This window comes from Gopherus flavomarginatus, chromosome 8 (genome assembly GCF_025201925.1).
Source record: "Gopherus flavomarginatus isolate rGopFla2 chromosome 8, rGopFla2.mat.asm, whole genome shotgun sequence".
Taxonomy (NCBI): Eukaryota; Metazoa; Chordata; order Testudines; family Testudinidae; genus Gopherus; species Gopherus flavomarginatus.
Window position 1 is genome coordinate 3,374,803 of NC_066624.1, and position 15,516 is coordinate 3,390,318.

Sequence of the window (15,516 nt, forward strand, 5' to 3'; positions counted from 1 at the left end):
CCCCACTTCACCCACCATCAGCAACACTGGAGGTTGTAAAAGACCCCAGTCCCAGTGTGTCTGGACAGTTGTTTGTGGTATGGGGGCCTGGCTAGTGGGCACGTGTATTATGTGGATTCAGTGGCTGATGAAGTGCAGCAGGCCACGTTCCCTGCTGCAGGCTGGGAACAGAGTGGCTGCAGGGTGCACTGAGGGTTGAAGGAGGGCGCCATTCTCTTGTGCTACGCAAAGCCCTTTTCTTCAGATTTTGTGCAGGCATTGAGCATTTACAGGACTGAATGAAGATCCAGCTGCATAAAGCCTTGTTCTCATCTGCAAATATCTGCAACCAAGTAGCTGAATATTTTCTGTTCACAGCAGCAGAGCATTGATATTAAATGGGTCGATGGAGCAAAGCCACTGTTGAAGATCAAAATCCACTTGGAGTCAACCATTTACACCCAGGTAAGCTGATTGTCTCCTTCCTAGCCGTTAGCATAGAGGTAGCAAAACTTTGTCACAATGGGCTTGGAGGGAGTGTTGTAATAAAATGATTTGAACTACTCTGTTGCTGCTGGGTTTAGGGTTTTAAGAAAGAGATTAGCGCTCTGCAGAATAAAGCAGAGAGAGTCTACGTAATAGCAGGTTATGGCTTGTTCACTCTCCCTTCTGATTGGGAGCATAATGAGCAGTCAGAGCTGAGAGAGAGCCCCGAGACGTGCTGGCATTCCCTTTGCTGCTCACACTCCCATCTGCAGGCACTATGGAAGCCTGAGTCACTGAGCTGGTTAGAAAATCGGGTTTTCCTGTAGACTGTTTTGACTTTTCATCCCCAAAAGAAAAGGGTTTGGGTTTTGACAGAGTCACACTTCGCCCCAGACAGCACCTTCCACAGCAACCTTCATTGAGTCCCAAGACAAATGTTCACCTGAGTAGGTCAGACTCGTGATGACAGATTTCATCTCCCCAGCGCCATCGATCTGACTGTGTGAGTGTCACAGGAGCCGCAGTGTGTGTGCAGCAATGCTGAGGTGTCGTGGGCCGTGTTCAAGGCCGTGTCAACACTAGGGGGACTATAGCACCAGAGCTATGCCAGCATAACCCTATAGTGTAGCTGCAGAGCGCAGCCTTGGAAGGGGTTTTCCACCTCCTCGCTTAGTGACAGCAGCATTCTTCCATCGACCGAGCTGTGTCTACACTGGACGTTAGGACAGCAGAGCTTGGCGCTTAGGGGTGGGGATTTTTCACACCCCTGAGTGCCAGAGCTAGGCCAGTGTGGGATTTCTAAATGTAGTCCAGGCCTCGGTGTGCAGCTGCCTTATTTTACTTTGCGCCTTTTATCCTTTTTTTGCTCTTAACTGTGTGGTACTGTCAGTAGCAACAGCACAAGCCCATGTACACTGCACTCTTCATGCAAACTGTGCCCCCAAATCTTTCCAGAGGCAAATACCCCAGTAGTAAACTGTAAGATCCAAGGGAGAAAGAAATGAAGGGACATAGGCAGGGGAGAAAGGAGGGGATTTCAGAGGGCATCAGTGAAGCAGACATGAACACAGCGAGGCTGTTTCAAACATCAGGAGCTAGGAGGAGAAAGGTTTTGCCCCACCAGTGGTGGGACTGGAAGAAGGGGCAGGAGGAGGCTGGCACTGAACTGACTGTGTGGGGAAGGCTAGCCGGAAAGACACAACTGTGATGCAGGTTGGTACAAGCCTACTGAGACCGCTGTTTTGTGTTAATGCTGAAAAGAACAGGGAGGCAGAGGAGCCGTTTGAAGAGCGTGGTTATGTGGCCATGCGTCCGTGTGCATCTGAAAAGGCTGGGAGCAGTGTGCCACCCGAGCTGTGGTCTAGGGAACTGGGATTTGGGGCGGGCAGTTGAGGAGTTCCTAGCAGGGCTGAGATCAGGCTATGCCACATGCCAGGCACTGTTGCAGAGGCAGATAGATCTGGTAGGTTTGTAGACCTGGGAAATGTGGAGTAGGAAAGACTGACCAGGGTTGAGGTTCATTCATTGAATTTTGTTTGTTTTCATCTTTCTTTCAGGACTTGCACCTGCACAAATTCTTCCAGTACTGCCAGCTGGTCCAGGCAGGAGCTAAAGAAGTTCCAGGAGAGCTTGTTAAATATCTAAAGGTGAACAGTGTCTTTCCCTGACCCGTTTTACAGTCCATCGGTGGACACGCAGCTGGCTTTTCAGGTCACTCAGTCGCCACTAAGTATTCCATGTGAAGTATGCAAATAGGGCTTGAAAGGCGAGTGTGGGACAGTAACAGAGTTATTGATCTCAATAATGCTTTCTAGTATGTGCATCGGTACCTCTGGACACCTATGAGTCAGCAGCCCCGTAGCCTAGAAAGTAAATGGCTTATCCCTGGAGTGAAAAGTGAGAGAGAGATAAGCCCGTCAATATTAATCCCTAGTTACTATAACACATGATGCAGTGATTCTGCGCTATATGCTCCATACAGTGCAGGCAGCATGTGTAGCTTTGGTAGCACTGTGTGGTGGGTGTCCTGCAAACCCCTTGTCTTACCCTTCGCTTCCCTGCATGGACCTGCCACTTCATGTTGTTCTTAAATGAAATATCAAGATGCTAGAGAGAGACCATTCACCAAACGCAGTGGTGCGCGGTGTTATGAGCCATTCCAGTCCTTCCCTGATTTCATGGAAGCCCCGCCACTTTCCCGATGTCATTTCCTGCTCTGCCCTCTCTCTTCATACTGCAAACGCCTTGAGGCAGGGACCCCTGAGCTGTAACGTGCCATGTGTCTTGCGCTGCAGCACAGATAATTGGTTGCTCAGTTGCCTGGCACACACTGCAGCAGGTCCGTTTTTAGGCTTTTGTGGGAACGGCAGAGCCCCTATGAGAAAGGACCCTCCTCTCTATACCCATTAGGGTCTGACCAGCTCCCACTGATGCTGACAAGAGTTTTCCATTGACAGCATTGGAAATTGGGTCAGGCCCGCAGAAACTAGAACGAGGACAGGGTCGCTGTCCTTGTGTGATCCCGAACAGCGCATGTTGAAATATAAGGCCCTTCTTCACCCGAGTTAATGTTCCTGGTGTTCTGCTCTTTCAGAAGTGTGCTCTCCTCTGCTTACGTGATTCACTCAGAAATTTTGGCCACTGTTTTCACTTTCATTCCGATTTTTATGAGGGTGTGAACGTAGTGGCATTTGTGTAGCTTCCAAGCACCCTCTAGTGGCAAAGGACCAAATAGTGCCCATTCATACCAGCAGTTTCCTGTAAACGAGGGAGTAATTCTCTCGACTGGCAGATGTCACAGGCACATAAATCACAGAATGTTTCCTGATATCACAGATGGATTTGCTGCATTCGACCTAGCTGGCATCAATGATTTCCCAAAGCTGTAATGATATTTTATATTGCACCTATACTCCCATGCTGCTGTAGGTACTGAAGATGCCTTTGGATTAGCATAATCTCTTATTTGCAGCAATTTATAATCAGTGTGCAGCTTTTTTTGTTGTTTTTTGAGGTTTTTTGCCATCTTGAAATTTGGCCTATGTGGCTGATAGCTCAGAATTGAATTTTAATTTTAAAGGAACTCCAATCCTGATGCAGGTGAGTCATCCCACTGAAATCTGAAGGTGGGTTGTAGGATCAGGCCCAAGTTTTAATAAACAGTAACTTCTGAACAGGACAAAACTTTCTGTTCACCATTTCTGATAACTTTATGATAAGAACTTGTCTTCAAGTATGATTCTATAGCAAAGCGGTAGATCATTTAGTGTTAAAAATAATTGGCTATATTTCATAGATCTAAATATTGTTTTAAGGAATAAAAATAATCACACCTTTAATAATAATGGTGAGCACTTAAATAGTAGTTTCCATGTTCAAAACACTTTACAAAGATAATCTAATGAAGCCTCAGCCCCTGAGATAGGCAAGTAGCAATTGTTAGTCCTCTTTCATGGATGGGGAAACTGAGGCAGAGATGTTGTGTCACATTGCCAAGGTCGTAGAGGGAGTCCATGTCAGAGTCAGGGCTTAGCACCTCTGAAAATGAGGGCACTTTTCTTTACGTCCCTCAGTATGGACGTGGGCCTGGGAAATGGCCGAGTGACAGTGAGTTAATATTCAAACTTTCAAAAGCTCCTAAGTCCCATGTTTAAAAGTGGAGCCAGGCACATTGCACATCAGGGGAAATTAGGCACCAAAGTGCCAGAGTTGCTTTGGAACGTTTTTTCCCCCAGTCACAAAAAGAGAGTTGGGATCAAAACTTCAGCTTGACTCTTTGGGATATATGAGCATGTGACTTCTCAGAAAGGCAGCTGAGTCATTCCAAGACAGCGCCGGCTGTCGGGGCACAGCTGAGGGCAGTATTTATGAGCCCTGGGAATTATCTGCTTTTACTGGTGGGAGGAGCTGGCTGGGTAATTCCAACCTCTCCTCCTTTCTTTGCAGCTGGGAAGCCCTCGCCTTTATTTATGTCTGCACTGGTGCAAAAATTTCTGTGCAAAGTAAACACAGGGCAACATCTGTAACATATCAGGCTAAAAGCCATGTGTTTTGAACCTTTGTTCTAGTGTTTGCATGCCATGGAGAGCCAAGTGATGATACAGTTTCTACCGGTAATTCTTATGCAACTGTTCAGAGTCCTCACAAATGTGAGCCAGGAGGATGAAGTAGCTGTCAACTGCACCATGTAAGAGTCTGCTAACCTTGCGGCTTTCTTCCATTATAAATATAAAGCTGTAATTCAGATTTTTTTCAAAGGAATTCTGACATTCCATCACCAAAAAAAGAAAAAAAGTGGCATTCCCGCAACTGATATTTCTATTAAAAGTCTTGCTGACCTCCACAGACAGAGTTGGAAGCCAGCTTGCTTTAGCAAAAGATCTTGCCTTTTTATTTAAAAGTATTTGGAGATGAAATCAGAGATCAGGGGAATTGGATTTTCCCCCTTTTGTTATTTTACTTGGCTTCAAAACTTTATTTTTGGGGGCCAGGTTCTTCCTAAGCTGTGCTGGGCAGAATTTGCTCTTATGAGTGGTCCTGTTTGGGGCAGGAGTAAATGTTACTCAGCATGAGTAAAGGTTGAAGAATCTAACCCTAATTGTCTGGAGGATCCCGACGTTGTTTGAGTGAGACTGGAGTCACCTGTCTACTCTGAACTGTCACTTCCCACCAGATCCTAGAGCCTGAATTAGAATTGGTTCATTGTCTAGTATTATTAAAAATCACTTATCTAGCACTGCCTGTTACAGGCTGGGACATGGTCGGTCAGGCCTAGCGGTCCGAGTAGGAGTTAGGAGCTGGAGCTGAGGGTGAGAACCAGAATCAAATGCTGGATGCCAAAGCCCAGAATCCAAGCTGAGGGTCCGAGCCGGAGCTGGAGCCGGAAGAACAGGGACAGGAACCAGGAGCTGGTCAGGGAAGCAGGAACGAGGCAGGGAAACAGGCAAGACTGGAAGGCAGCTCCAATGTAGCAGCCAACCAGGAGCTCGCCAATTGCACAGCCAACTTCCTGTGCCTCTTTCTGGCTTAAATAGTGCAGCTGGGCCCATTGGTGGGGTCAGGCGCTCCTTCAATCAGGGCTCCTGTGGCCGGGGCCTCTGGCGGGCTGGGATTCCATGACCTGCTTAGCCTACCCCCTGCTAACAAGCTGCTGGATGGTTGCTGGGATATGAAGGTTGCCTGGTGACCCAGGAGCCCCAGGGTCAAGACCTCGTGCTGAATATGCACAGAACTGCACGGCCATGTGTGAAGTCTCATTCCCCTTAGTGCACAGCTCTGGGACGGAGTTTGGGTGGTGGGCTGGGGCAGGGGGTTGGGGTGCAGTAGGGGATGCTGGGTGCAGGCTCTGGGCTGGGGTTGGGGAGCAGGCTCCGGGCTGGGAGAGGGGGTTGAGGTGCAGGGGGTGGGCCCTGGGAGGGAGTTTGGGTGCGGGGTCTGGGCTGAGGCAGGCGGTGGGGGTGTGGGGATGCAGTGCTTACCTCTGGCAGCTCCCGAAAGTGACCCACACCCGCCACTGGCAGCAGCTCCTAGGCAGGGGGCCGGAGGGGTCTCCATGCACTGCTGCCCACAGGCACTGCCCCTAAAGCTCCAACTGGCCACAGCTTGGGGTGGGGACAGTGTGCAGAGACATGCGCCCCTCCCCCCACCCAGGGGCCACCAGGACGTGAAGTGTGGCAGGCAGGCAGGAAGTCACCTTAGCACCGTTGTGCTGGTGAGAGGGGCCCTTTTAAGTTGCCTGTGGGCAGCAGGCGAGGCCAGGGGGATGCTCCAGGGGAGGTGCGCAGGGGCGGCAGGTTTTTTGTTGAGAGACCCGGCTGCGAACTTTAGTGGAGCCAGGCCCCCACGCTTTCATACAACTCGCCACCCCTTGCAGAAATGTCGTTCAGGAGGAAAGGGTCTGGAGGGGTTGCTGGGAGTAGGGACGTGGAGCACTCCTGGCAGGAGGATTTGGAGGAGAAGACGCAGCACAAGGAGGAATGCGGGTGGGTGTGATCAGCTGGCCCTTTCCAATGACTCTGCTGGATTGATTTAGATTTTGAAAAAATAGGTTTGAGAAACTCCAGCATCAATGGGAAGGTTTCCACATTTCTTAGATCTCCAGTGAAAACTGGCTTGTGTTGGAATTTACAAATTCCCCTGCAGTGTTTGGAAGCCCGATGCTGTAGCTCTGGGCCAGGGGGTGAAAACCAGAGGGCAGCTGGCTGGGCTGCCGGTCTCCCTGGCCTCAGCTGAGAAAGAAGTAAAGAGGAAACCCCAGGTGTAGCAGTGAGTAGTAAAGTTGCTTTTTAAAACACCTTTTGCTCCTGGTAATCTAAGACACAGTCAAAATGCAGGTAAACAAAATGATGTGTTAAACATCTCTGGGGCCTGGTTCACTTGTCACATCGTTACACACTGGTGCAGCTCCACTGCAGAGCCTCATGACTTCCACCAGTCGGAGAGGAGAATCAGGCCGCTAGATTTAACCAAACACTGCAGGCTTGCACACATTGGAAGGGCAGGGGGGCTTCTGTCCTGCCCTAGCCCTCTCTCTCTCATCCCCACAGAGTTTGAGGGCATTCAGTTGGGCTAGAATGTCTCTGGGGTGAACCTCCTCCGCGGCCAAAGGGCTCACACTCGGGAAGTGTGTCTGATCACACCAGCCACAGGGACTCTGGCTGTTACGCTACTGTTGCAGTAGGACGAAGCCCGAATGCTCTGTTCGCGAGCTGGATGAGCTCACCCTTGCATGTCATGGAGTGCTCTGTAGTGAGCAGAACCCCATGGTTTGTTTTTGTAGGGTTCTTCTCCACATCGTGTCCAAGTGCCATGAGGAAGGACTAGATCATTACTTACGGTCCTTCATAAAGGTCAGTGAGGACAATGCTCTGGTCTGGAAAATTCCTCACCACGAGCAAGCACCTCACTGGCCTGACGATGTCCCTGTTTCTTTGTAGTATGGTTTCCGTGCAGAGAAACCCAGCACCTCGCAGGCAAAGACGACCCATGAAATCCTGGCCACCGCAATGGCCACAGTGCTGAAGCAGTCAGCAGATTTCCTAGCCATCAATAAGCTGCTCAAGGTAAAGAGGTAGCTGGCCATTTACTGTAAACTGCTGGAGAAGAAAGGGGGAAAAGTCAGGGGCTCCGTGTTACAAAGCCACTTCTGTCCGCTCAAACCCATCCCCAAGATCAGAGTCTCATTGTGCCCGGGTGAGCCTTTGTAATCTGTTCCCAGGTCCCGCTCCCAGTGGACACTGATCCCTGCTCTCCCTGTAGGAGACACAGCTGTGACTGATTCCTACTCTGATGCACCTCCCGTATTTCTCTGTGTGCAATTGTATTCATTCATTTGACATACAATCTCACCCCTTTCCGGACTCCACTCAGGGAGAGTGTTCCTTACAGTGCTGATTTTGCATTTCTGCCTCCTGTAGCCTAGGAACGTTTCCCTTTCTGTGCCCTCCCCCTGCCCATGCATAATGTTCTTTGTGCCCATAATGTGCTGCCTTACCCCCCATTCCAGCCCCAGTGACGTCAGCTGGCCCTTCCTATGTGCCTTTGCATAACAACATAGCCCCTGATCCTGAAAGTGGATCTTCTCCAGGCAGACCCTTGCACCTGAGGAAGACCCACTGATTTCAGGGGACTCTGTCCAAGTGTCAGGGTTGACCTGCTTGGATCCAAGTGCAAGGGGGGGGTGGGTAGTTGCAAGCATTTTGAAGCTGTAATCTACTTACGAGCAGCACCTTACATCTGTGTTTTGGATTCAGTTTAAAAGGCTTATTTAAGACGTGCATGAAGGGATGCTCATGGTTTAAACTGTCATCCGTATTACTCCTCCAGTCATTACAAGGCTGCATTTTTTGATTCAGACCAATGCGCTCAATCTTGTTGGGAGATCGAACTGATCTCCATTTGTTTGTTCTAGTACTCCTGGTTTTTCTTTGAAGCACTGGCAAAGTCGATGGCAATGTACCTGTTAGAGGAAAACAAAATCAAGGTAAGCATGACTGCCCATGACCCATACCAAAGAGAGATGTCACAACGCAATATTCATTCAGACAACTATTCTGCAAACTTAATCCTCAAACAAAATGTGTAAATCTTTCTAAACAAACCAAAAAAATCCCCCAGCCAGATAGGTTTTTTCTTCCCTCTCCCCACTTCCCCTCCATTGTAATTTTATGTCACTATAAACATGTGTGGTCTTTTTCTTATGGTCAGTGCAGCACAGACCTCCTGTACTTGAGCTAAAGGAGTAGCTCCATTAGTTGGTAGCAGTAGTAGGCTGTTCTCCTCTAGTGTCCCAGCCACTTGAGGGGCACACAATGCACCATTTTCTGGTGTCTGTCTAAACATTTCTTTACGTGAATGCTTAAAGGGAACTTTCACATGGACTCCCATCTCTCAGACCTGATTGTACGCTGTGGTGTTTGATTTCAGCTTCCCAGAGCCCAGCGGTTTCCTGACTCCTACCATCATGTTTTACATTCACTGCTTCTTGCCATAATTCCCCATGTGACTATTCGCTACAGTGAAATCCCCGAGGAGTCAAGGAATGTCAACTTTAGCTTGGCCAACTTCCTGAAGGTCAGTCGTTTCCTGCTCTCTCCCAGGCTTAATAAATAAAAGGCAGCTAGCGGCACTGAACAGGCTGTGAATTCACAAGCCGGGCAGACATGGCTTTGCTGTGTCATCTCTGCATGTCCCGTGACTCAGACACTTTCTGTCATGGTTAGCTTTTGTAGCAGGTAAGAAGCAATGAGGACTCTCCACTTTTAATATAGGGCCTGCCATCATGCCTAGCAGCTGTGCCAAGGCTGTGATTAAATGTGTGCACTCTCATTTGAATGTTTCTCATGTCCCGTCGAGACTGAAGTGAGATCATTCAGTACATTTCAGAGAAAAAGGCTTATAGATCACATGAGACTTGAGTAGCCCTGCAGAAGGACACAGCTTGACTCTTGGCAGGACTCTTGTTGACTCTTGGGGTGTAGAGAAGATTTAGGATGGTGACGTTCTTTTCTAATGATTGCTGACATGCTTCACTGTGCTTTCTGCAGCGCTGCTTGACATTTATGGACAGAGGGTTTATTTTTAATTTGATAAATGACTACGTTTCTGGATTCAGCCGCAAAGACCCTAAGGTGAGCATCGGATTTATTGAAATAGCATTGTGTGTGGGGGGGCGGGGGGTTATTTGTCAGCACCAAACAGAGTTTTGCAGTAATTATTTTGCACTGTAATTGGCTGCCACATGGACACAATTGCTGCAATATCACCGAAGTGTAGCAGCATCTCCGTGTGCTCCAAGAGCGCCAGTACCGTTCTAAATTTTAAAACAACCTGAGAGAATTGGAGCAACCAAACTAAAGAGATGCTAGGGAGTATCAGGTCCAGGGTATCAAGAGCGGGGGTAGCGGAGGAGACAAAGAGCGGGGTAGTGGAGGACAAGAGGTCACGGTGGCTTATAATGACTGGAGAGAAGAGGCAGGAGGCAGGACATAAACCAGCCCTAATCAGTCACTGATACTATTGAGACCAAACTGGTATCGTGCAAACACCGTTCCTGTGCTAGCTCCACAAACGGAGAACAAGAAGTACGTTGAGTGCCAACTGGCAATGAGCTACTCAAACTAAAATCTTACATCTTTTATCCAGATACTGGTTGAATTCAAGTTTGAATTTCTGCAAACAATTTGCAATCATGAGCATTACATTCCTTTAAATTTACCGATGACCTTTGCCAAACCGAAACTTCAGAGAGTTCAAGGTACGTCCTTTTCCTGCTGAACTGGTGAGAGAGCCCTACTTTATCAGCTGTGGTGGGTTCCCTCGGTGGCCTTGATGGGTTCCCTCGGTGGTTAAGTTTATGTAACGCCCCTCGGTGAGCCCCATTTTAATTTTAATGCTTCTGTGTTCCTGGGCCTATGTAACTACAACACTTGGTCAGCACTTTCCTACATTTAAATAAACCCGCCGAGCTTTCTGGACAGGGTTCAGTGACTACGTTGTATGTAGTGTATCTAACTGCCCTTTCCCACAACCTCCAAGCTCCGTCCCCAAAGAGGATGGCTGCTCCCAGGGGCAGGGCACTAACCTTTGACACAGGAGACCTGGTTTAATTCCCCACTGTGCTGCTGGTTCAGTGGGTGACCGGGTCTCTGTGCCTCGAAGTATGTCTACACTGGAGAAAAACAAAACAAAAACAAACCCGTGGTGGTAAGTCTCAGAGCTCTCAGGTCTACAGACTCGGGCTCGCGGGGCTGGTGCTATGGCACTAAAAATAGCTGTGTAAATGTGCCTGCCCAGGCTCTGAGCCCTTACCCCCATTGCTGGGCTTCAGAGCCAGAGCAGGTGTGGCTGCATGGCTATTGTTAGTTCTGTCATTTGAGCTCTGCAAGCCCAAGTCTGCAGGCTCTGAGACTCACCATCATGGGATTTTCTGCAGCATATATGTCTCCTCAGTCCCCCATCTGTCCCATGGGGATAACAGCACTGCCCTACCTCGGAGGGAGCGCCAAGGCGAACTGCGTTCCATTGGAGCACCTGCGACAGATCAGCATCTTCCTGTCTGTTTTCTCGCATTACTTACTTCTCTGAGCTCCCTGGCCCAGACTAATCTCCGTTACACTCGCGTAAAGCTGGACTTTTGTCCGTCTGGCCCGGTGTAATAGCATGCACTGCTGGAAGTGGCTGGGAAAGAGAGGAGACGTTACACACTGGGCTGGGAAGTCTGCTGACTGCTTATGGGTAACGCAATAGGATAGGGATGCTCTGACTTGGTTAATGTACGTTTCTGTACTTGCAGCATTCAGACTGGAAAACTAAAAGCCACTGAGCTCCTGCCCTGTAGTTTACTGCTGCCAGTGTCTGCCATTTAAGTCATTTTCCTTCCTTTAAAAAAAAAAAAAAGTGCATATGTTAATGAGTGTGAATCAGTTCACCACGGTCACCAGGATCTGGCTGACGTGAGAAAGTGGCACAGCCCCCTCCTCAAATGTGCACACGATAGAAGTGGCACTGACAGGTCTGTTCTGCCTGCCCTTGCAGAGGAGCATACTGGGGCATGTCCGTGGTGATGCGGGCAGGTCTGTAGGTGTAGTTCATGGTGTATGGAGTTATCTGAACCAAGAAAACAACCCTTCACGCCACTCCTTTAGTACTGCGGTCATGCTGGAAAAGGACTAGTTTACATAGAGCTGGGAACAGGGGACGTGGTGTGAACAGACACGTTGCATGCAGACCATGCCCGCTCCGGGTCACACTCCATTATCTGTCAGAGGCATCTCAGAGCAGTTTGTCTGTGGCTTTCCAGGGCAGGGATAATGAGGTCAGTTTTCACATCCCCTCCCTCCCTGTAGGTTTCCTGAAAGACATCTGTGTTTCATCAGCAGCTAGAGTTTGACACTGCTTTTGTAAACAGAGCTAACACTGGCAAGGTTTTGCAGGTCACTGTCAGCCAGCTAAACAACAGATTAGTAAAAACGCAAGTTACAATATGTGAAGAAGTCAGTTCTTTACCCACAAAAGCTTATGCCCAAGGTTGGTTCTTTACCCACGAAAGCTGATGCCCAAACTGGGTTTTTTACCCACAAAAGCTTATGCCGAAATAAATCTGTTAGTCTTTAAGGTGCCACCGGACTCCTCGTTGTTAATGTGCTAACAGTGTGTAACAACACCATCAAGACTGTCCCCTGCCCAAGGCTGAGGGCAGGATTACTTAATACTGTTCAGTTTTGCTGTATTTTTATTTGTTCCTTTTCTTTTTACATATTAATTAGATTTTTTTTCATTTGCTGTGGAACGGTTCACTTCAGTAGGTAGGTTCGACTGGGATCGTTGAATCAGCTAATGTCAAATTAAGTACACAGCTTCAAATCAACTAGCTTGCTTGCACCCAACTAACTGAAATAACCATATTGTGTAATAGACGTAGACTTTTACTAAAACAGTTAACGATCAATGCTAGATAGCTTCTCCAGCTTGCTTTCTGTTTTCTCCTAATCAAGAATTCACAGTTCAATTAACGTTGTATTGGACAATATGGATCAGCAGAATTTAAAATATCTATTGTTTCTGTAAGCAGCATGACACAGCTGTTGGAAAATTTAGTGTGGGATTTTCAAAGCTGTCTAGACACCCCAGGCCTAACCAGGTGTATCAGGGGAGCCTTCCACACTTGTGGGAGTTTCCAAAAGGCATCTGAGCCAAGAATAAGGTAGCTGTTCGCTCGGGGGAAAGGCCACACAAATTGTGTCATGTCCACGAGACTGAGAGCTTGCGGGCTATGCAGATTCTGTGTGGGCGTGCATTAGGGAGAGCACAACAGGAGCTGGCCTTGATGAAGTTAAACCACCCTAAGCAGTGAAATGCTGGGCTGCATTGCTCCTTGGTGGCTGTGCTGCAGAGGCTGTGTTGGGAATAGCAAAAGATGTCTGCTGGCAGAGGTGAAGCCATCACAGCTCCTGGCAAGCAGGGCATTAAACTCCCTGCCCGGTTAGCTCCCCAGGCCCTTGGGGGCATGTTATAAAGCAGCCGCAGGGACAGGGCTGGGCAGTGAAGGTGTGTCCTCATGTGCCTCTCGTATGTTTTAGCTCTTCCTGCAGCTTGATCTTGTACAGTTATTGCAAGAACCTATCTCCTGTGTATTGGGACTCTGGAGTATTATAACCCTTTCCTTTGCGGTCTGAAGGAGGCAGTGCTGCCATTGTGGATGCAAAATAAACCAGCATCCTGACTCGGTGTGCAGATTCCTTCCCAAGCCGCTGCACCAAGTGGCCTATTGAAACTAGGCATCACTGCCATGATGTCTCTCGTTCCACCACCCATTCACCATCACCCGCAGAGTGCTGCACTCACTCCAGGGCGTGAGCTTCTCGCTTGCTTGTTAGTTCGCAGTCACATAAACAGCCCCAGAAAGATGCTGTGTCATTATTATAACCCCACGAGTGGGCTAGTCCCCAGGTGCTAGGTATTGTTGGGTCTTAGCAAATCTCTTCCGTCTCTGTTCTCTGTGATTCTAGGACTTCAGTAAAACTCTGCTGAACTGGCCCCTAGAGAGGTAAATTGAACAAGGATCTCTGAGGACCTTTAGCTCCAGCGCTGCCAAAACATTGTCATGAAAAAGAGAAGCAAATATCAATGTTGAACCTAAACCAGAGGAGCTAGTGGGTGTCTGTGTCCTTTAACATGATTGAAGTCGGTGGGCAAAACCTCTGGTCAGTTCAGTCTTAATCAAAACATTGCTGCATTGAATAATGGTTACAAAAGTTACAGGGCTGTTCATAGTCACTGAATCACACCAACATGAGAATGCTTTAATGTATCTGTATTACAAATATGTCATGATTGTGTTTTCTTTCTCTAAAAGAAAATATTGCCAGCACTGTTCAGTATTTTTCTGTTTTGTTGCAGATGTAAATCTTGAATACAATTTAACCGATGAGTATTGCAGGCATCACTTCTTGGTGGGGATGCTACTAAGGGAAACAGCTCTTGCTCTGCAGGACAATTATGATATCAGATTTACAGCCATCACTGTGTTAAAGAATCTGTTAATAAAGCATGCATTTGACAATAGATATCAACACAAGGTAAGGCATGACTTTACTGACGATTCAGCATGTCTTTGGTTTCTATGCAAAGACACACAACAAAGTTTTGGTTTTAAACAGTTCATTTGTATTTTATCACTTTTTAAAGACTGGTTCTGAATAACTGACACTGTGTTGTGGGGAAAGTTCAAGATGGAAATAGCTTAATCTTCAGTTAGTTATTCCCATTGGTTTTAGCCATATTGAGCATTAAGGTGATAAGGCCCTGATCCAACAAGGTACTTAAGCATGTGATTAGCCATGGGCTACCTGAAGTTAAGCATGTCCTTTGCTGGACTAGGACTTAATTTAGCATCCTTGTATTAAATATGTAGCAATCTGAAGAAAGAACTAATCTCTATTACTCTAAGGCAGCTTGATGTTTTTCTAACTAGTCGATCTCACACTGTGGTAAAAGGATTTGGGTGAGGTTTGGTTTCAAACCAAATGAAGGCTGAGGGGAGATATGATTGCTCTTTATAAATATATCAGAGGGATAAATATCAGGGAGAGAGGAATTATTTAAGCTTAGTACCAATGTGGATACAAGAACAAATGGATATAAACTGGACACTAGGAAGTTTAGACTTGAAATTAGACAAAGGTTTCTAACCATTAGAGGAGTGAAGTTCTGGAACAGCCTTCCAAGGGGAGTAGTGGCAAGGGGAGTAGTGGGGGCAGGAGACATATCTGGCTTCAAGACTAAGCTTGATAAGTTTATGGAGGGTTGGCATGATGGGATAGCCTAATTTTGGCAATTAATTCATCTTTGATTAATAACAGGTAAATATGCTCAATGGCCTGTGATGGGATGTTAGATGGGGTGGGATCTGAGTTACTACAGAGAATTCTTTCCTGGGTGCTGGCTGGTGAGTCTTGCCCGTATGCTCAGGGTTTAACTGATCGCCATATTGGGGTCGGGAAGGAATTTTCCTCCAGGGCAGATTGGCAGAGGCCCAAGGAGTTTTTCACCTTCCTCTGCAGCATGGAGCACGAGTCACTTGCCGGAGGATTCTCTGCAACTTGAGGTCTTTAAACCACGATTTGAGGACTTCAGTAACTCAGACATAGGTTAGGAGTTTGTTACAGGAGTGAGTGGGTCAGATTTTGTGGCCTGCAATGTGCAGGTCAGACTAGATGACCATAATGGTCCCTTCTGACCTTAAGTCTATGAATCTATGAAATGCCCACATTGTGTTTAGGGTGCCTCTCTTACTCCAGCAGTTTTATGGTAAATCATTTTTAAACGTTGGAACTGTTCTGCTTCCCCATGACTTTCCCATCAGTGACTTCTGAGATGTGGGATTTCTGCCGGCGTAACTCTTCTCTTTCGGGGGGGAATTAGGCAGTCAGCATTTGGTATCAGTTTGTTTTGCTTCTCTCTGATCTCTGTTGACTTCTGTAGCTTAGAAACTCTTCGCCCCAATGCTCAGCGGTTGGCAAGTCATGTTGTAAGAATCAATGAGATCAAGGA

General features: G+C 47.6%; 1 protein-coding gene across 9 annotated transcripts in view; it reads left to right on the forward strand.

Moving 5' to 3' along the window:
* DOCK11 (dedicator of cytokinesis 11) overlaps positions 1-15,516 on the forward strand; it is a 122,551-nt gene that overhangs the window by 58,214 nt on the left and 48,821 nt on the right. For 5 of the 9 annotated variants that reach the window (XM_050964877.1, XM_050964879.1, XM_050964882.1 and 2 more), the window contains 11 exons: positions 358-444; positions 2,022-2,111; positions 4,533-4,651; positions 7,244-7,313; positions 7,401-7,526; positions 8,375-8,446; positions 8,890-9,036; positions 9,510-9,593; positions 10,108-10,219; positions 12,231-12,269; positions 13,864-14,042. In XM_050964877.1, coding sequence (XP_050820834.1) covers positions 358-444; positions 2,022-2,111; positions 4,533-4,651; positions 7,244-7,313; positions 7,401-7,526; positions 8,375-8,446; positions 8,890-9,036; positions 9,510-9,593; positions 10,108-10,219; positions 12,231-12,269; positions 13,864-14,042 — 1,125 coding nt within the window. The remainder of the gene's footprint in view (positions 1-357; positions 445-2,021; positions 2,112-4,532; positions 4,652-7,243; positions 7,314-7,400; positions 7,527-8,374; positions 8,447-8,889; positions 9,037-9,509; positions 9,594-10,107; positions 10,220-12,230; positions 12,270-13,863; positions 14,043-15,516) is intronic. The other 4 variants (XM_050964880.1, XM_050964881.1, XM_050964878.1 and 1 more) reach the window with 3 other exon arrangements.